At 39.9% G+C, this 20,939-nt stretch overlaps 2 protein-coding genes and 1 non-coding gene across 3 annotated transcripts in view; all 3 read right to left on the bottom strand.

Moving 5' to 3' along the window:
- Positions 1-969: 969 nt before the first annotated feature.
- Positions 970-3,533, bottom strand: Rps13 (ribosomal protein S13). The gene is made up of 6 exons (XM_059268377.1): positions 3,443-3,533; positions 3,251-3,299; positions 3,047-3,125; positions 2,219-2,388; positions 1,672-1,772; positions 970-1,041 (listed from the first exon to the last, which is right to left on the bottom strand). The coding sequence occupies exons 1-6, from the start codon at positions 3,463-3,465 to the stop codon at positions 1,008-1,010; spliced, it is 456 nt and encodes a 151-aa protein (XP_059124360.1). The 5' UTR covers positions 3,466-3,533; the 3' UTR covers positions 970-1,007.
- On the bottom strand, positions 2,495-2,583 carry LOC131903256 (small nucleolar RNA SNORD14). The gene has a single exon (XR_009377489.1). It is a non-coding gene; the product is annotated as a small nucleolar RNA SNORD14 (small nucleolar RNA).
- Positions 3,534-7,758: 4,225 nt separating the features above from the next.
- The window catches only part of Pik3c2a (phosphatidylinositol-4-phosphate 3-kinase catalytic subunit type 2 alpha), a 111,519-nt gene continuing 98,338 nt past the window's right edge, over positions 7,759-20,939 (bottom strand). The window contains exons 24-33 of the mRNA XM_059268351.1: positions 20,643-20,812; positions 19,941-20,097; positions 19,170-19,279; positions 18,119-18,326; positions 16,214-16,338; positions 13,674-13,791; positions 13,513-13,585; positions 12,861-12,970; positions 12,651-12,776; positions 7,759-10,687 (exon numbers count right to left, since the gene is read on the bottom strand). Coding sequence (XP_059124334.1) covers positions 10,505-10,687; positions 12,651-12,776; positions 12,861-12,970; positions 13,513-13,585; positions 13,674-13,791; positions 16,214-16,338; positions 18,119-18,326; positions 19,170-19,279; positions 19,941-20,097; positions 20,643-20,812 — 1,380 coding nt within the window. The 3' untranslated portion in view covers positions 7,759-10,504. The remainder of the gene's footprint in view (positions 10,688-12,650; positions 12,777-12,860; positions 12,971-13,512; positions 13,586-13,673; positions 13,792-16,213; positions 16,339-18,118; positions 18,327-19,169; positions 19,280-19,940; positions 20,098-20,642; positions 20,813-20,939) is intronic.

The following is a 20,939-nucleotide window of genomic DNA, read 5'->3' as shown; positions in this document are numbered from 1 at the left end:
GTCTACACTCAAGGGACTGAATGACAAAAATTGAATTTCAATGGCCTACCAATAAGATTACAAGTATATATTATACATATTATAATAAATATAGCTTGGTTTTTTGAGGTTTCTGTGTAACCCTGTGTATCCTGGAAGTCACTATTTAGACCAGACTGCCCTCAAACTCAGAGATCCACCTGTTTTTGTTTTTTTGAGACATGGTTTCTGTGTAGCTTTGTGCCTTTCCTGGATCTCGTGATTCAGGCTGGCCTTGAACTCACAAAGATCCACCTGGCTCTGCCTCCTGAGTGCTGGGATTAAAGTCGTACACCACCGCCTGGCTCCACCTGGTTTTATATATGCACACACACACACACACACTAAAAACCGAGGAGCAGGAGAGATAGCTAGGCAGTTAAGAACACTGGCTACTCTTGCAGGGTTTGAGTTCAGTTCCCAGGACCAAAGCAACTCAAAGCCTCTTTAACTCCAATCCCAGGGGATCCAACACCCTCTTCTGGTCTCTGGAAGTACTGCACGATTGTGATGCAGCCATGTATGCAGATGCAGACATACACACACGTTAATTAAAAAAAAAAAAACTCATCCCAAAAGTAGCAATTCCTCAAGAGCCCCCTAGGGAGACCAAACAGCTCTCCCTGCCAGCATAGTAGTGTGTACAATGCGGGGCACACTTCTGATGCTAACCATGGTTAACAGCTGACACATCAAATCTATCAAGAGGACCCAAATGTTTGTCTCCCCCCCCCCCCATATAAGGCATTCCCACTTGCTAGTGTCTTCCAGTTCTCCCACATGTAGATAGCAAAGCCCACCAGTATTTACAACCAGTTGGACTAGTAAGTAGTAGGGGCCAGGGAAACCAACTGAACAGACTCAAGCTTTCTGTCCCTCTCATCAGTAACTTTGCCAAAACACTTCCCCATCAAAAAAAGATAAACACAGAAAAGAAACACAAAACACGAGTTTATTCAAAGTGATTTTATTGCTGTGTACACAAGAATTTATGCCACTAAAGCAGAGGCTGTGGATGACTCACTGGAAAAAAGGAAAAGGGAAACTGGAATTAATACTAGTCTTTGGGATCCACTCACAACTCCCTCTGCTACCAGAGCTATCCCCAAACAGCTGAAATACCTAACTGCACACAATGCACCAAACTGAGCGAGAGCCCAAAAGCTCACAGGTTCAAACACGAGGATGAATGGCAAAGCTCAACCAGACATCTAAGAACTGGTCATCTGGCAGAAGCTTTGGATGAGTGTCAGAGTGAGCAATCCATGAGGGGTGATGGTGGTGGGAAGGACCATTCCTAAGACAAACCAGAATCTGCCAACTATGCTTTTATAAGTGACATTTCTTTCTTTCTTCCTTTAAAAAGACAGGATTTCATGCAGACCAGCCTGCCTCTACACCCAACTCTAAATAGCATTTTGATTGAACACTGCCATTTGATTATGTATCAACCATGCATGCTTTCCCATTACTATGACAGGGATGGGATGAAATGGCACTCAACTATAGGACCCAGAAAGACAAAGTATCTACCACCAAGCCCTTTACCTAATACTGTAGTGGTATTTGCTCCACCGACCTTGGGTGGAGCGAATACCATTACATACACATACTACCTGGCTGACTGTTGCCAACAAAAATGCATATACTTACTATTTCCAATTGGGTGGGAGGACCCGCTTAGTCTTATAGTAACGAGCCAGCCGGTGAATTCTGCTCTCTATCAGAATCAGGCGGAATTTAGCATCTTTATCCTAAAAATAAGAAATTTAAGAAAACCACCACCACGTAAAGTAACTCAACACCTTCCATAGTTAGGTTAAGCTTTTTAAACAGGGTCTCTTTATTATTATACAGCCCTGGTTGTCTTATAACATGTTAGACCAGGCTGGCCTCAAACTCAGAGGTCCACTAACCTTGTTGAGATTATAGGCATGCATCACCAAACCCATAGAGGCAATTTGAGGTTCTAGAATAAGGCCTATAGGAATGGTCACAAACTACAAAAGAGCGCCCAACATTTGGAACCAACTGGATATAATGTTTAGGGGAACTAAAAGCCAAACTACCCATTCAAAGGAAACTACAATGCTGACTAGTTGGTACCCAGAACCACCCGAGAGAATTAAACTCAAATGCACTCTTCCTGAAGTCCAGAACAAGCACTGCTACACAACACTAGGTTTGCGTCCTCACTTACCTTTCTGTTCCTCTCAAGATGCTTTCGGACAGCCACCGCCTTCTTAATCAAATGGTACAGATCCTCAGGGAGGTCAGGGGCAAGGCCTTTCGACTTCAGGATTCTCAGGATTTTATTACCAGTCACAAAACGGACCTGCGCCACACCATGCGAGTCCCTCAGGATCACACCTGAAAAAAGCAGGTAACTTCTAACACAAACTTGAGCATGTGATTAAGCCCCGGTAGCAAGACTCTCCAAATTTCTGCAAATAGCCAACCTAAGATGCTTGCAAGCTCACTCAGACATCCAAGGAAGGTCTACCCAACATGGAGGAAGCCCTTCTGGTGGAAACCGCGAATGTTGGAACACCATCATCACAGTGAGTCTGCTAGAACATAGCTGACCAAAGGAACCAATGAGATTTCTACCTTTATATTTGGTATATTTAGTTATATTAACTAAAACCAGCTTAACGTTTGTTTATACCAATCTTTAAAACTGCATATATGTTACTCCTTTTAAATCTCAAATTCCTTCTAGTTAGCTTGAGTCCATTTTAAATTCTTTTTTTCCCTATAGCTGTAACATGCTAAGTCTTACCGAGGATGTTTTCCTCCTATGACCAGTTATCCTAGGCCCCAGACCCATTTAACAGAAACAAATTATTTGCCATCTGTACAAAGTCACAGCAGCTTAGAGACAATTCATAGCTAGATGTGACTCGATCCCAGATGCTCCTCGTTTAACTGTGGAAGCAAGGAAAAAGCGTTTTCTAGGCAGGGACTAGACACATTTGTCTTTCCAGATGACCCGAGAGCAGCATTTAGAGACTACACCAACACTCACCTATTTGGGAGGGAGTCAGGCCTTTCTTGGCCAGTTTGTAAATTTGTTCCTTCACGTCGTCAGACGTCAGCTTCAGCCACTGTACACGGAACAGAAATCGGCCTCAGCATAAGCAAGCACGACGGCAACCTTCCACCTCGGGCCGCATCCTCACGCACACAGATCCCTTCCCATGCTGCCCTCCAACCCTCAGCCTCTACTCACCGTGGGGACGCTACGGCGGTAGGGCAGCGCCGACTGGGACAGGCCCTTCCTGCGAACAGAAGCATAGGGAGTGAAATGGCGGCCTGCGGCTCAAACACCCCTGCCGTCTCCCCACCCGCACCCCGCATCCTCCTCCCCCTGCACCGCGCCCCAGCTCCAGCCCCACAACCCGGCTTGGCGCCGCGGGCTCACCCGGGAGCGTGCATGCGACCCATGATGGCGGAGGTCTGGCAGCAAAGAAAGAACGAGGTAGGAAACGGCGCAGGAAGCCAAGCCACACGCAGGAAGTGATGTCATGCGTCCACGCTTCTCTCACGCGGGGCGGGGCTATACGGCGCGGCCACAGGAGTCCGCGTGACTACGCGTCCCAGAAGGCATTGCGGCGGGTGTCACTCCTCATTCATTAGTTGGGTCCAGTTTCCGCTGTCTCTGGTCCGGCTCTCAGGCGGAGCCGGAAGTCAGCCGCTAACTGGTAGCAGGAATCCGTTTCTGAGGGAACCTAGGACGGGTTCGAGCCCTGGGCTGGAGGACTTAGCTAAGCTGCGGGGTCAGCGATTTTTCAGGGCTCCTTCGCCAGCCCCGGACTCGAGCGGTGCGGGATGAGCGCTGCATCGTAGAGACCGCAGCGCCTCCGCGCAGCCGGAGCCTCCCCTCCTCCCTCGATCGTTAACCCTAGGCTTTGGAGCCCGGCCCCGGCCTGTCCTTCGCTGCCTGTGCCGTTGCCGTCTACACAGGAGCGCTGAGCCGCGGACCCGACTGAGAAGAGTTGGGGACTAGGAAAGAAGCTTCGAGAAGATGAGGGGGAAAGGGAATACCTAGGGAATTGATCTTTTACGGATGAATTAGTGCGGGTCCACCATAATGCGTTCCAAGAATGGGTGACAAGTGACGGGCGAGAGGTTTAAAACAACATAGTACTGAAACATTGGTGCTTCCCCCTCGCCATTTAATCAATTATTTATTATTTTTTTGAGTCTGGGTCTCTATTTATTTATCTATTACTTTTGGAGGCAGGGTCTCTCTATGTAGCTCTGGCTGTCCAGAAACTTGCTTTGTAAACAAGGCTGGCCTAAAAAACACACGGAAGTCCTCCTGCTTCTGCCTCAATAGACAGTGCTGAGATGAAAGGTGTGAGCCACCACGCCCAACTGCATTATTTTAACCCATCACTAGTTGAATAATTTTTTTCTAAAACATTCGGAACTTGAACCAAATTTGTATTTTTCCTAGCAAAGATATATTTGATTTTTGTTTTCAGGACAGGGTTTCTCTGTGCAGCTTTGGCTGGCCTGTAGACCAGGCTTGCCTGGAATTTACAGAAATCCACCTATCTCTGCCTCCAGAGTGCTGGGATTAAAGGCATGCTCCACCACCGCCCAGCTGCAAAGATATATTTGAATAATTAACCAGAGTCATACTTTCAGCCCAGATATGCCACCCGTACATCAAATTTGGCGTCAATTCGCCATCCTAAGCCAGAGCCTTTCAGTTTAACACGTTTGTCCAAAATACAAATGCAGGGTTCTTGATTCTTTCTCATTTTCATGAGTCACCCCAACACACCTCACTACAGAAATGTATGATCTATTTACTTGTTCCCACGGGTACCCCAATCCTATCCATTTCTCCGACAGCTTAAATGGCACCCCATTCTATATACTTTGTATTGGCCACCTATTGGTCAGATAAATGCATTGCTCCTGTGAAAATCCCTCTAAATTTTTTTTAAAAAAATTTTTAAAAAAAGTGGTGGTGGTGGGGATTGGAGAGATGGCTTAGTGGTTAAGAGCACTGGCTGCCCTTCCAGAGGTTCTGAGTTCAATTCCCAACAACCAAATGGTGGCTCTCAACCTTCTAAAAAACTATCTGATGTCCTCTTCTGGCGTGCAGGTACACATGCAGAGCACTCCTACATAAAATACAAAAAAGTTTTTTAAAAAGTGGTGACTATGGGATATGTAAGAGAACAACATTGTGGAGTCTGTTCAATCTTTTCACCTGGCTTTGGATATAACAACTAAGGATGTCAGTGCACAGCATGCATTCTTACTTACTGAGCATCCCAGGGGCCATTTCTATACTTTTATCAATGCATTTGAAATAAAACCTAGGCCCCTGGCCTCATGTTTTCCCACTCTGCCATTGCTTCTAAACATTACAGGCACATTTCTGATCCTACAAATAGCAACATGTTGTCTACCTGAAAAAAAAAATTAAGATAAAATTTTAAGTGTGTGTATGTATGTATGTATGTATGTTTGCACCACAGTACCTACAGTGCCCAGAGGTCAGAAGAGGGTATCAGATCCTTTGGAACTGGAGTTACAGAATTCTTAGTTGCCCTAGGTTCTTGGAACCAAACACAAGTCCTGCAAGAGCAATAAGCTCTCTTAACCCCTCAGACATCACTCCAGCCTCCAAGATTTTTAAAGAATTATTACTACATGCATATGTGGCTGTGCCAGAAAAGGACACTGGTGCTGTGGGATGGTCTGTATGTGCTCTGATTGGTCAATAAATAAAACACTGATTGTCCAGTGGCTAGGCAGGAAGTATAGGCGGGACTAACAGAGAGGAGAATTGAGAGAACAGGAAGGTGGAGGGAGACACTGCCAGCCGCTGCCCTGACAAGCAGCATGTGAAGATGCCGGTAAGCCACAAGCCACGTGGCAAGGTGTAGATTTATAGAAATGGATTAATTTAAGATGTAAGAACTAGATAGCTAGAAGCCTGAGCCATTAGGCCAAACAGTTTAAACAATATAAGTCTCTGTGTTTACTTGGTTGGGTCTGAGCGGCTGACAGAGATTTGTCCTGACTGTGGGCCAGGCAGGAAAACTCTAGCTACACACTGGATCCCCAGGAGCTAGAGTGAGTAATAAGCAGCTGTGCCTTTGTACTGGGAACCAGACTCTAGTCCTTTACAACAGCAGGAAGCCACTGAGCCATCTCTCCAGGCCCCTACCTACAATACAGTTTGAACTCGAGCACCTCCAAGCAGTCTGGCACGAAGTTAGGCAGGCATTCAGTTATTTCACAGAATAAGCCTACATAAGCCATCTTTCATAGGCAGCATGAAGATTTGGTTTTAATGGTTCTTTCAGGGTGTTTAGACTGTTTTCACATTATAGAGAACAGTTTTACTCATAAGAATAAAAGTGTGTATGATGTTAAGAATTTGCACTGTTCTGTGAGCTATGCCTACAATGTGGCTGTTGCTCTATTACTATTTAAGTAAACTACCAGATGCTGTGGAATAATCTTTTTGTACACTAAGAATATGTATTACTCTCATTGGCTAATAAGATGCTGATTGGGGGTTTGAGAGATGGCTCAGTGGTTAAGAGCACTGACTGCTCTTCCAGAGGTCCTGAGTTCAATTCCCAGCAACCACATGGTGGCTCACAGCCACCTACAATTAGATCTGGTGCCCTCTTTTGGCCTGCAAGGACACATGCAGGCAGAACACTGTATACATAATAAATAAATCTTAAAAAAAAAAGTTGTAATTTCATTGAAATAAACAGCCATTAAAAAAAACCAAAACAACACAACATTTTGGGGCTGGAGAGATGGCTCAGATGTTAAGAACATTGGCTGCCCTTCCAAAGGTTCTGAGTGCAATTCCCAGCAACCACATGGTGGCTCATAACCATCTATAATGAGATCTGGTGCCCTCTTCTGGCCTGCAGGCGCACATGCAGGCAGAACATTGTATACATAATGAAAAAAAAAAGATGCTGATTGGACATTAGGCAGGAAGTACAGGTGGGCAAACAAACTAAAGATGATGGGAATGAGAAGGGTGGGGTCAGGAGTTGCCAGCCGACACAGAGGGAGCAAGAGATGAACATGCCACACTAATAAAGGTACTGCTACATGGCAGAGCATAAATAAGGAATATGGGTTAATTTAAAATGTAAGAGCTAGTTAGTAACAATCTTGAGCTATTGGCCAAGCATTTATAATTAATATTAAGCCTCCAAGTCAATTATTTGGGAACCGGCTGCCAGGTATTTGGGAATAGGCGGGCGGGAGAGAAACATCCATTTACAACCAGAGATCAGGAACCACATCTACAGAAAATTTCACATCTTAGGAATAATGATGGGCTATAGCAAAACGATATCCAGACCTTCAAAGAATCACACTCAGATATCAATTCAAACTCCCTTTTTAGACATTTTAGGGAAGTCTGACAGACCATATCTGAAATTCTTCTTTTTTTTTTTTTTTTTTTTTTGGTTTTTTCGAGACAGGGTTTCTCTGTGTAGTTTTGCGCCTTTCCTGGAACTCACTTGGTAGTCCAGGCTGGCCTCGAACTCACAGAGATCCACCTGGCTCTGCCTCCCGAGTGCTGGGATTAAAGGCGTGCGCCACCACCGCCCGGCTCATATCTGAAATTCTTGATTACTAAACTTTACAAACTCCTGGGTGAGATGCAAAGAACACTGTGTTATAAAAGTTTGAAACCAAAATATTAAAACAAGGAAAGAAATGTCAGCTGAATTACTTTATTCCAGAAATATTTTAATATAATTGTAGTATAGTTATGAAGTCACATTCAATCCACTGAATATATTCCAAGTATTAATAAAAATATTATACATCTTCACTTACTATGCTGATATAATTAAAGCATTTGGTTCTTACAGATGATCACATCTGTAATCACATCCACATTTTCACTGCTAGTAAACAGCATGTAAATAAATGTGTATTAAAATAGCAGGCTTCAGTGTTTTTTTTTTTAAATCCGAGTTATCAAAAGTGAATTTTTTAAATGCCACAATTCATGAGTCCTAGAAAGAATTAAACAATTTAAGGCAAGATTTCGAACTTTTTATACAACTTTAACTTGAAAAAAAAAAAGAATATATAAAAAAGATATACATGCTTTAACAACTCGATTCACATAAACACAGTACTGAAAAGCATTGGTGCCAGTTCTCAGTGGATCCCTCAGAGAAAACAGGTTCTTGGGACGAACCTTTATCTTCAGATCCTAGAGCACAGGCAAGAACGAAGAGTTCTGGCACAGGACTTGAATGTAACAGATGATCTTTACTTGACAAAGGTAGTTGTAAATGTGATTACACATAAAAATTAGTGTCTTGGCCAGTTTAGAGTTTTGTTTTTCAGATTTATTTTAAGGGAAGTGTTAAAAGTATTTAGAAAGCGAGCTGATTTATAATTGACTGCAATGGTAGTGCAAAGAGGCTACTCTCTCCTCCCTATCGCTAGTTTTTGGTATGGGCTGAAGATTAGCATTTTACAAAGAAATAACTTATATTAAAATATATGTGTTCTAATGACCAAAAGAGACACAGATTGAGTTAAATTAAGAGAAAATATTACCTTTTGTTCTGAATTCTTAACTATACAGTATTAATCATAATATATACTTTTAGATATGAATCAGATTTCTTGTCACTGAAAAGTGACATTACCTTTTCTGGTTCTATTATTTGTGCTTAGATACGCTGTAACAGATCACAAAAAAGTCTACACCAAGTCTGATGAATGACAACCTTTTACAAATAGCATCTTTTTAAAAAAGCAGATAGGTGACTCATGGAATGGAATTAGGTCTCTGTCAAAAGAAATAAAAAATTGTAGTGCTACTTACATCTGCAAAACAATTTAAGGAAATGTTAATTGTGGAAAAAGCAAACAATGGTGCTTTGATCTTCATTTTAATTAATTTAACAAGTAGACAGCACACTTTAATATAAAAAAATTCATATACTATGCTAATAGGTTTCCCTATAAATGGACCGTAGTGTTAGGCACCAAAAATTTCAAGTTTTGATTTCCTCAAAAATCTATTCCAATGATAACACCCTTGACTCTTAATTTAGCTCTGTAAGCATCATCATTTCTGCTAATCACTTTGTATACTTCATAAAAATTTTACTCTAGCAAACTGATCCAGATTGTCCTCTCTTGGTACCCTTCATTAAGTAGTTTGTCAGTTTTCTCATGACTACCAGAGTCGCCACATCTCTATTACCATTCTAAAAATATATGAACTTCTGTTCTAACCATGAAATTTATTGTATTTACATGTTTACCAGAACTAAACAAAGTTATGTCTGAAATGAGAAACTAATAAAAATGAATCTTATTCTTAATGGTTATGCCATAACTTCAAACTCTCTTGTAGTTCTGAATTTTCTTGTATTACAGAAAATAATTCTTTCTTGTCAATGTACAATGTTTACAAATACAGGACAGTTTACACAACACCTTCCATAAATGTCTATAATAAAATTCAGTCTGGATCCTACAGTCCTTATCCTGGGCCTCTTACAAAACAAAAATGGGCACAAACAATTTCCATTTGTTTAATGAGTAAAGTACAATAAATACATGGAAGTGAAACTCCAATTTCAGTTCACACTCCTGCATATAAATGTAGGATTGTAATGGAATGATGATAGAATTTAGAATACAACTATATCAATGAATCTCATTCAATTACTGGGCAACAAACATTAAATCAAATAGCTAAATAGTTAAAATAACTAAGTCACAATCAGAAGTAGAGAAAATATTTTTGTGGGAAAACCATTAGTAAATGTACCTGATATTTTGTCCTCATTAAGGTGAAAATGAGTGAAAACTACTTACTCTTTAATCAGAAATGAAGTGCCAATGAAGCATATAAAGTTAAGTAAGGCACCATTATTTACAACTCCGTCGCTTGGCACTTACTCTGAAAAGGCTTTAACAATGAATAAAAATAGTTTTTTTTTCTCTACTTGTGTAAACTACTTAGTAGTTCTTAGCATTCTGCCCACTATTTGTGCTTTGCTTTTCAGCTTGCTGAGTAGCAGCTACATCTTTCCTTTGGTGTCTGGGAGCATACACAGTGGTAAAGGCTGTGAGGTGCATAACAGGAAAACCGATTTGCTGTGTCTGTGTGGGAAGAATGCAGACGAGGTGGTCGAAATGACACAGTATTATCTCGAAGTCTTTTTCAGGATTTACTCTATACTATGTATTAAGTTTGGGATTGGTAGTATTCAGCAGAATGACTTCAAAACAGCAATGGCTTCCCCGAATCTGTAAAAGTTAGTTATGTGACAGTTGGTCCAAGAGATGTGTTGAAACACTGCAAGTATATTAAGTTTATAGTTTCTGCCCAAATATAAAAAAAATACAAAGTTCCCAAGTGTGTGTGTGTGTTTGTGTGTACACACATGTGCATACATTTATAACTCCTTGCTTCCAAAGCTCAGAAATCTGTGGTTTATAGGTACGTTGCTGCAGCCAGCTGATACCACTTGACTGTCTCTTTGCTCAAGTTGAAATCTTTCAGCGGCAGGGTTATTCCACCCAAGAAGAAATTCTCCCGCAGAGATTCTGCACTGAGCACACTCAGTTGAAGCTCTCTCTGCCTCAAGGTTTCTTTGCTGTATCCACTATACACAAGCTAGAGGGGAAAAAAATGATAAGGTTTGGTTTCTTGGAATATTTCCAGGAAAATATGAAGATAGCAGTCAAAGAGTGATATAATGAATGGCACTGAGTACAGAAGCAGGGCTTGTCTGTCTCAACGTGTCAGAAGCAGGTTTTTAACTTCTGCACTACTGGATTGAACTATCATTCCTGTCAGTGTTTAAGGAAGAGATGATATCAAGCAGGACCAATCATTGTCAAAAAACAAAACAAACAAAAATCCCCAAATCTCCAGACATGGTTTCTGTGGGATGAAGTGATGGGGAAGGAAAAGAGATTACCTGGTGATTACCTTAAGATGATCTAATAGCTGGAGAAAAAAGAGGATGAAAGGAAAGCAAGTTGGAAAATAGAATTTTAAAATTATTTTGCAAAAACAGATTAAAAACTCGTTGTTTTCTTCTGTTCTGTTAAATACCATACACCAGGAAGTGGTAACTTTTATTCACAAGGAGACACAAACCCGCAGTCAAAAGTGTAGTTTGCAGAGCTGCAGCTCAAAGCTCCTGCTACTTCAAATCCTCATCTCAGCACTTAAAATTTATATTTTTCCACAAAGCTTCACAGTAAGTTCTGAGAAATAGTTCTTTAATCTAGACCTTCTCCCTGTTTGACTAAAACAGCCACAAGAACACTTCTTGCATCCCTTGGTCTTGACCATAGTATAACACCAAGTGTTCTTTGGTTAAGTACCGCATGTGTTTTTAAAGAGTGAATGACCCTCTAGAGGGTTCTCTCTGTGTGTGTGTGTGTGTGTGTATGTATGTGTTTGGACAGGGTCTCTGTATCCAGATAGCTTAGGCTGACTTCAGTTGTAATATGTAATCCAGGCTGACCTTGAATGCACATTATAATCTTCCTGCTTTGACTCTTAAAGAGCTAAAAGTACAGGAATGTATCAGCCCACCTGGCTTTTTTCTCTTTAAATTTTATTCATTACTTTTTTTTTTTTTTAATTTATATATATGTCAAACATGCATGGGTGCCTGAGGAAGCCAGAAGATGGTGTCAGATTCCCTGAAACTGGAGTCACAGGCAGTTTTAAGCCCCCTGATATAGGTGCTGGGGACTGAACTCCAGTCCTCTGAAAGAGCAAGTGCTCTTAAGTGCTGAGCCCCATGCCTGGCTTTTATACAGGTTTTGATAAATTGATAATCTTGATAAAAATTCAAGTAGTCAAGCCAGGTGTGGTGGTGCACACCTTTAATTCCAGCACTCAGGAGGCAGAGGTAGGTGGATCTCTGTGAGTTCAAGGCCAGGCTGGTCTACATGGTAAGTTCCAGGAGAGAGCTACACAATGACACCCTGTCTCGAAACCAAACATACAAACAAAAAAAGAAAACCAAGCAAAAAATTCAAGTTGTCTTCCAATCTGTATCCAGACATTTTTTTTTGTGTATGTGTGTGTGTGTGTGTGTGTGTGTGTGTGTGTGTGTGTATGTGTAAACTAAATGCTAAGATCCATAAATAATGTGTCCAAAAATAGTTAAGCAAGGGAGCAAGGTGAGGGGACTTTGGCAGGTTTTAACTGGCTATGGATCTACTAGCTGGCCTTGAATATCTCAGTCACAGTTCTACTTTCTACTGTTCAGCTGACACTTGTTTTTGTAAGAGGATTACTAAGAGAATAAAACATTCAGGGAAGGGCTAGAAAGATGGCCCAGTGGTTAAAGCACTGGATGCTCTTGCAGTGGACCTGAGTTCAATTCCAGTACCTACATGGCAACTCACAACTTCCTATAATTCCAGTTCTAAAGAAACCAGCATACTTTTCTGGCCACTGTGGGTACAAGGCACACACCCAATGCACTTACATACATGACAGCAAAACAATAAATACACATAGAATAAAAATAAATAAATCTTAAAGAAATAAAAACATTGAAATCTCAAAACAAAATTCTAAAAAAAATTTTGAGAAATGAAGTTTAGCTTACCATTTCATTGAATGTTGGGTTCCTAGTTTTACGTGAAATTTTGGTTTTACGTTTTGATGTTTTGTGGGTATCTGGAAGCAGGTATGTTTTGACATATGGATTTGGGTCAGTCCCATCTTCAGTAACCTATAAAGAAAAGCAGTTCCTTAACAGTAATGCTTTCTACCAAGGTACAGATTTGCTCTACAGTCATCATTTGTAGCCACTCACGAGATCTTTGATGTGCATCACCATGATGAAGAGGGTGCCATTTCGGTAAGACACAGACAACTTCACTGATCCTCCTATTTGGCCCACAGTAGGGCTGAAGGGACCTGTCCCTGAAAACAGAAATACTTTCCTCTTTATCTCAATGTGCCTGCAATGGTTCACACTTCAATAAAAGAACTGCTGCATGAGGGTACGGTGAGGGGAAGTGGATAGGAAAAGTAAACCTCTTACGCCACTATTTTGTATTTATTTTATTTTTATTTTTTTGGTAATCACAAGATAATAATTAGGAATGCTAAGTTTTTCTAGAAATAGACTGGCTTAGAAAGACTAACCTGTTGAGAGGGAGGGAAGAAGGGAGACAGAGACAGAGAATTTATTGCTCTTACATAGAACCTGGGTTAGATTCCCAGCACTCACAGAGTAGCTACAACCATCCATAACTCTAGTTCCAGGGGATCTAACCCCCTCTTCTGACCTCTGCAGGCATGTACATGGTACATATATACATTTATGCACATAAATCTTTAAAAAAAATCCAAGATAGATACCTGAAGACACCCAAAGCTAATTTCTGGCCTCTACACACACGCATGTGCCCCCATCACTAAAGTCATGAATTAGCAACCAGAAGGAAAAAGTATAATCTTACCTGCAGACCTAGCTATTCCTTCAGCTTTCTCATCACGAAGTAAGGGGTGGAAAAAAGTACAAACAAGATCACACTAAGATTGAAGAGAAAAAAAGGTTCATTAGTTAAATATTACATGACACAAAAGTAGAATATGTTATTTACTTATATTGGAAGGTCACCTCTGCTACATCTGTTGATGCATTCATCAAACTCTGTAAATAACTGTTTAATTCAATTTTCCTTTTGGCGGCTACATCTTTTATGTGTGTTCTTCCTAGAACCATCCTATTAGGAAAGCTACAAAAGAAAAACAAAAACAAATGGGATTTAAATTATTTCATCAGAAAGTATTTGTAGAGCATCATGCACAACATTTACTTAGAAATATACTTTCTTTTATATACCTAAGATACAAAAATGGGGTCTTAATCTATTATATTTTTGCCCGTGTGATTCAAAACACTGGGGATGAACTAGTTTAAATTACTCATTTTCTTTATATAAGTCTTGGCATCAGGATGCATGTGTTAGCTGGGCACAGTGGCACATGACTATAATCCCAGTGCCACTTGGGAGGTAGGAAAGGCAGATCAGGTGGTGAAGGCCACTCTCAGCTATATAGGAAATTCCAGGCAAACCTTGGCTATATGAGACCCTATCTCAACAACCCCCTTCCTGGGAAGAAAAAAAAAAAAAGGAAAGAAAAAGATGCGTGCCTTACTAGTTTCCTGTATTTGTTACTAATTTTCTGTTATTTGGTTTAAAATTTAATCATTCACAATATTTACCTGATCTTATCTCTAAAAGAATCATTACTCAATAATCATAAAATAAAATACACAAACAATGACACAGGCCCTAAATCAGGTACCAAATACAATTATCTCAACTCTTATTTTGGCGATGGCAAAAAAAATGAGAGTGCACACAGTAACAAACTTTATATATTGTCTGAGACAAAGTCTCACTATGTATCCTTGGCTGGCCTTGAACTCAAAGAGATCTACACCCAGTAGTAACATACTTTGATACCTATTTGCCTCCATGATTTTGAAATCTTTTTTTTTTTTTTAAAGATTTATTTATTTATTATGTATACAGTGTTCTGTCTGCACATATCCCTGCAGGCCAGAAGAGGGCACCAGATTTCACTACAGATGGTTGTGAGCCACCATGTGGTTGCTGGGAATTGAACTCAGGACCTTTGGAAGAGCAAGCAGTGCTCTTAACCTCTGAGCCATCTCTCCAGCCCAATTTTGAAATCTTATATGAGAAGAATATGGCAAAGGAAAGGTACTGGTCTTTAAGCTACAGTAAATCTGAGGACTTACAAAGGCTGGTCTTTACAGTAAATCTGAAGATTTACAAAAGGATTCGGATAAAAAGCTAAGCACTAGGGGCAAGAGAGATGGCTCAGTAGTTAAAAGTATTTACTGCTCTTGCAGAGAACCTGAGTTCGGTTTCCAGCACCCACACTAGTCAGCTCACACAGCCTCCAGCTCTATGGGACTGATGCCTCTGCAGGCACCAACACAGCAAACACACACACACACACACACACACACACACACACACACACACACACACACCCCACACAATTTAAAACAACAAATTTTCCTTAAAAAAAAGCTAAGCATTAAGATTATTACATCTGCCAGGCAGTAGTGGCAGATGCCCTAACTCCTACCACTTGGGAGGCAGAGGCAGGTGGATCTCTGAGGTCAAGACCAGCCTGGTCTACATAGTGAGTTCCAGGACCCCCAGGGCTATACAGAGAAACTCTGTCTCAAAAAGAAAAAAAAAAGATGATTACATCTAAGAATTTCAGTGGAAACTGGCAAGGGGTCAGTATCATACCATGGCACGTGTTGAGGTCAGAGTTGTCAGGTTTGGAAGAAAGAGCCTTTACCAGCTGAGTCATAAAATCTGACCTCAGGTTTACTGTTTATCACAGGAGATATGGCTCATATGGAGGATTTCTGCTGCAGCTGTAGCATGTGACTTTTTAAAACCAAGATTCCATTATCTTAGCTGATACTGTGTTGTGTCTACACAATCAAGGTGACAAAAAGGCTCACACCTTGTTTGCTGTTTTTTTTTTTTTGTTTTTTTTTTTTTTGGTTTTTCGAGACAGGGTTTCTCTGTGTAGCTTTGCGCCTTTCCTGGAACTCACTTGGTAGCCCAGGCTGGCCTCGAACTCACAGAGATCCGCCTGGCTCTGCCTCCCGAGTGCTGGGATTAAAGGCATGCGCCACCACCGCCCGGCCTGTTTTGGTTTTTAAGATAATGGATATGCTAAGCAGTGGTGGCGCACCTTTAGTTCCAGCACTTGGGAGGCAGAGGCAGGCAGATCTCAGTGAGTTCAAGGCCAGCCTGGTCTACATAGGGAGTTCCAGAACAGCCAGGACTGTTACACAGAGAAACCCTGTCTCAAAAATCAAAAGACAATGGATACTTAAGTTACATATTTAAAGTGTCCTCTCATCTCTGCCTCCTGGGTACATGTGCCACCAAGCCTAGCTTTAAGATTTGAGTCACACGCTCATTCAATACAAAATTCAAGCTCCTTATCTACCTTCAGTACTGTATGAGGTACTTATTATTTTAAGTGTAACCGAATTGTAACTGAATGTTAACCAAAGTTTCCCACCTACATGTGAAAACAAATAGTTTCTACATAGGAAAGTAAGGATGAATTTTTGCAAGGATAAGAACATACCCAGGTAACTTCCAAAGTGGAAAAATAATGCTGAGCTTATTGTGAAGTTCCTGAAACTCATCAAAGGTCCGGAATACAAATGATGGTTCAAGGTGTCCTTCTCTCAGAATTCGGACTACATAAATCTGAAAAGAAATCAATGATAGGCACATTACATTGTAATAAAATTTCTTTCCTGATATAAAACTTTATAGTACAAGTGCTTTTAACCTTGGGAATACACGTCACTGATAGGTAACAGTGAATGAGTACATTGTATTTGTATAGCACACATAATTGCATTTGAGACTGAACTTAGCGACTGGAAGATTCAAATAAAAACTTGAGAGTGAACACTTTTATTTTCATGTTTACAATGTATTTCTCAAACATATACACTTAGTGCATTTCCAACAAAAAAGGAAAAGGTTTAAGATTTAAGAAAGTAAATAGAGGGCTGGAGAGGTGGCTCAGAGGTTAAGAGCACTGCTTGCTTTTTCAAAGGTCCTGAGTTCAATTCCCAGCAACCACATGGTGGCTCACAACCATCTGTAATGAGATCTGGTGTCCTCTTCTGGCCTGCAGGGATGCATGCACGCAGAACATTGTATACATAATAAATAAATTTATAATAAAAAAAAAAGATAAAGTAAATAGAAAAAAGGCAAAAAAAAATTATGGGGTGTGAGTTAAAGGAACATATTTTACTGGATATTTCAACTATTATAAGTTACTTTGAATACTGCTGCTAGAAGAGTCAGGTATATCCATACAAAACCAGAGGCACATGTGTGTATAAACTTAGTATACTTTCCAGTGGCATTATAAACCAATGGCAATATAACCTCAATAAAATGATTAAAATAAAAGTAAAATAGCTTTCTAAAAATCTATTTATCATAGATTTAAAAAAAATTATCTAAAAAATTTTTAATATGGAGGACAGAGATGTACTTCAGTGGTACAGCATACGGCTAGCATGCCTGAGACCCTGGGCATGTGTCACTGGGAATCAAACCCAGGGCTTTCAGCATGGAAAAAGAGGAGGAAAAAGAAAAAACAAAACAGCACAGGGTGAATAATAATAGCCACGAGAGTGTGGAAAAACCAATACAAATCCTGTATTTGTTTAAAAATAAGGTTTGGGAAGGCCCGGTGGCAAAAATCTTTAATCTTATCACTTGGGAGTCAGATGCATGTGGCTCTCTGAGTTTGAGCTTAGCCTGGTCTACACAGAGAGTTCCATGATAACCCAGTCACAGAAAAAAACAGAAAACAAGCTTTATGTGTGTGTTTAATGAATGCTATGTAGTCATGAAAGCCCTGGGTTTGATTCCCAGTGACACAAACAAATAGAAAAATATTGTACATAAAAGTGGAATGGGAACTTAAGACTTTTTTGTTTGTTTGTTTGGTTGGTTTATGAGACAAGGTCCTGGCTGTTCTGGAAAAATATATATATATAAAATACACACACACACACACACACACACACACACACACACACACACACACATCAGGCTGGCCTCAAAAAGATGTGCCTGCCTCTTGTCTCCTGAATGCTGGGATTAAGGCCTGCATCTCCATGCCCAGATGGGAGTTAAAGACTTTTTGAATGGATTGGTTAAATCTGTTTCAGCAAGCAAGATTTACCTTTGAAACCAAGAAAAGAAAAGGAATAAGAAAATACCCTGACACTCAAAGAAGGAATGTATTTTGACCCTCATGATTTTTAAGTAAATTTAACAATACAAACAAAATCAAATTAAAATAAATCTTTAAGTATATTTACTTATTTTTGTACCATCCATGGAAGCAACATGCACAAACAGATTAAATGTTTAGAACTTCAGCAGTCAGTGAAAAAAGTATAAAGGACAACAAAAACCTTATACATGATAATCTACACATATTGAACAAACTTACATAGTGTTTATCTGGGTTGTATTTCTTATGATATGTGAAAACAGAGGCTTCCTTGATTCGACCATCTTGTCTAAAGGAGTATGTTTTTGGTGAAAATGAAAGGATAGGTTCATCATTAGAAGGAAGACCAGAAAAACGTAGCTGAGCAAGGTTATGAATGAAGAAGTTAAACTTTGTGGCAATGCTTCCCAAACTTGACTCAATCAGCCTGCAAAATAACGAGAAACTTGTTAATAGTAAGTTTTTATGGAGACACATGCTAAATTCAAGATAATAAAAGATGAAATTTCTCTTAAAATAGTAAATAGGGGCAGGCTCTGGGGAAGGTTCATCAGGCTAGGGTATTTGCCGCTAAGCAAGATGATCCAAGGCTAATAATGCCCAGGACCGACATGTAGGAGAATCAGCTTCCACACATTATTATCCTTTGCTCTCCATACAAGCAGGCAGTATATACCACACACACAAGAAATAATAAAAATGCTTTCAAAAGGTAAATTATTAAGTAGATTTTTCACTCTGCCAAGGACTCTCTTTTTCTTTGGGCCAAAGGAAAACTGTTAAAATGCATCTCACTACAACCTGGGCGGTGGTGGTGCACGCCTTTCATCCCAGCACTCGGGAGGCAGAGCCAGACGGATCTCTGTGAGTTCGAGGCCAGCCTGGGCGACAGAGTGAGATCCAGGAAAGGCGCAAAGCTACACAGAGAAACCCTGTCTCGAAAAATCAAAAAAAAAAAAAAAAAAAAAAAAAAAAAAAAGGATCCTGGATGTTCATTCACCAGCACTGAAAGATAAAAAGTTATTAAAAGTTGCAGCAGTGCTTAGAAAAATGTTTATTCCTTTCAAAGTGTAATCTCAAGGTTATTTAGTATATGATTTTCTTGGTGAAATGAATGATAAGCGGCACTGGTTACGGTGCTGGTTACCACGCAAAAAGGTCATTGTCAAGACAGAACCATCTGTGCCTTAAAGAGCCTTAAAGATAAGCACTCTACCTCTGAGCTACATCCCTAGCCCTTTGTATTTTGACACAATTAAACATGTCATACCTAGTGAAGAAAATGGTAGCCTCAGCATCTGTAGTTTGGGGCTGAAGTGCATCTCTAACATATTTCAAATCCTGAATACTTGTAAGTTCTGGCAACCCTGAAGGAATCATCTGTAGAAGAAAAAAAAGTGTTAAAATTTCTCTTGGTTAAGTACTTAGAATTAAAGGAACAAAAAATTATCATACACTTGAGTTTGTTAATGTCTTGGGTTATTTAAGTGAATCTTACAAATCAGAAAAGTAAAGTTAATGAAGTCATATAACTTGCAGAACTAAAGTCCATTTATGGAATGGAACACATAAAATACAGATCTCTCTCCTAGGCCTATATTTACTATAACAATTCCAGTCACAATAATTACAGCATTTTTTGTTGTTGTTGTTGTTGTTGTATTTGTTCTTTTTACTTAGGTGTGCTACTTATCCGAGGAAGTGCAGCAATCCTGAGTATACAGCTTGGTGAATTTTGCCACCTGAATATATGAGATCTAGAGACACAAATGCACACTCACTCACCAGCAGCCAATACCCTTTTCAAGCTCCAGTTACTACTACTTTGCATTCTAGGGTCACCACTCTCCTGACTTCTTGTAGTTTTTAATTAGTGGAATCAGACAGTGAGTACTTATAGCAGTAATCTAAAAATATTGCATTAAAATTTTGACAACTCTGACTATAGCCAAATTTATTACAAAAGCATAAAACATCCTGTTTAAATTATCAAAACATAGAGGCTCTAATATACAATTCAACATCAGTAAAGAACAGTTACCAGTGAGAGAAGGTTAAGAAAGAGGTTTGTCTGCTTTCTTATCAAGTTGTAGGCTTGACAGCAGAGGTCCACAAACAACTGGAAACGAATGGTGGGCCTTTCACCCCCATTAATGACGTATGCCATGTCAGAGGTAAGTACAAAAGGAGCTCGATCCCTGTTGAAAGCACACACAGAGCACATTTACAGAACATACTCAAAATAAATGCTGCTACTGCTGTTAAAAGTTATTAAATAAACCATGTGAGCTACAATAATTTTCAAATAGGAAACAGCACCAGACAGTCTCGACTGTCCCTAATCCTTGAATGTTCACATTTTGAGGAAAACTATTACATAGCAACTTCAGCATTGGGACAGAACTTAAATATGGAATTTTCACAAGAGTAATTACTTATAAATCTATATGCCCAAAGAGAGATTCAACAGTGGTTACAAAAATATACAGAGGAAAATTTATATTCATTACCATTATACAAATGGAACCATTTCCAGCAGATACCACGAACTATATTAAATAGAATACATGCCCATTTACTTCAACAGAGTGCATGCACACTAGTTTTGTCTACTATGTGTAAGGTCATCTTTAGGGCCTTTTTCATTCCCAGTTATGTTCAAAGAGAGTCACAAGGCAAAACACAACAGGAGGACAAGGCCTAGGACATGTCCTTTTAGCAACAACAGTAACAACATTAGTACCTTTTGAAGCTTCCAAACATTTGTGCATGGCCCAAAAACTTTCCAAAGTCAATGTGGAACATGTGTCCTGTGCTTCGAAGCATTATATTGTCATTGTGCCGATCACAAATGCCTAAAACATAGGTGGCTACACAGCATCCAGCACAAGAATAGATAAAGTTCTCGGAAGCCTATAATAAAGACATAAAATTATGTTAGAGAAAAAACTGTCTCAAAGGAGGCAGAGTTTGCCTGTGTGCAGTAATAATTTATCACTTTTGGGGGCGGGGGAATAGGGTTTCACTATGTAGCCCTGAC

The sequence above is a fragment of the Peromyscus eremicus genome, chromosome 1 (genome assembly GCF_949786415.1).
Source record: "Peromyscus eremicus chromosome 1, PerEre_H2_v1, whole genome shotgun sequence".
Classification (NCBI taxonomy): domain Eukaryota; kingdom Metazoa; phylum Chordata; class Mammalia; order Rodentia; family Cricetidae; genus Peromyscus; species Peromyscus eremicus.
The sequence above is the reverse complement of the archived record's forward strand: the minus strand, read 5'-3'. Positions and strand labels throughout refer to the sequence as shown.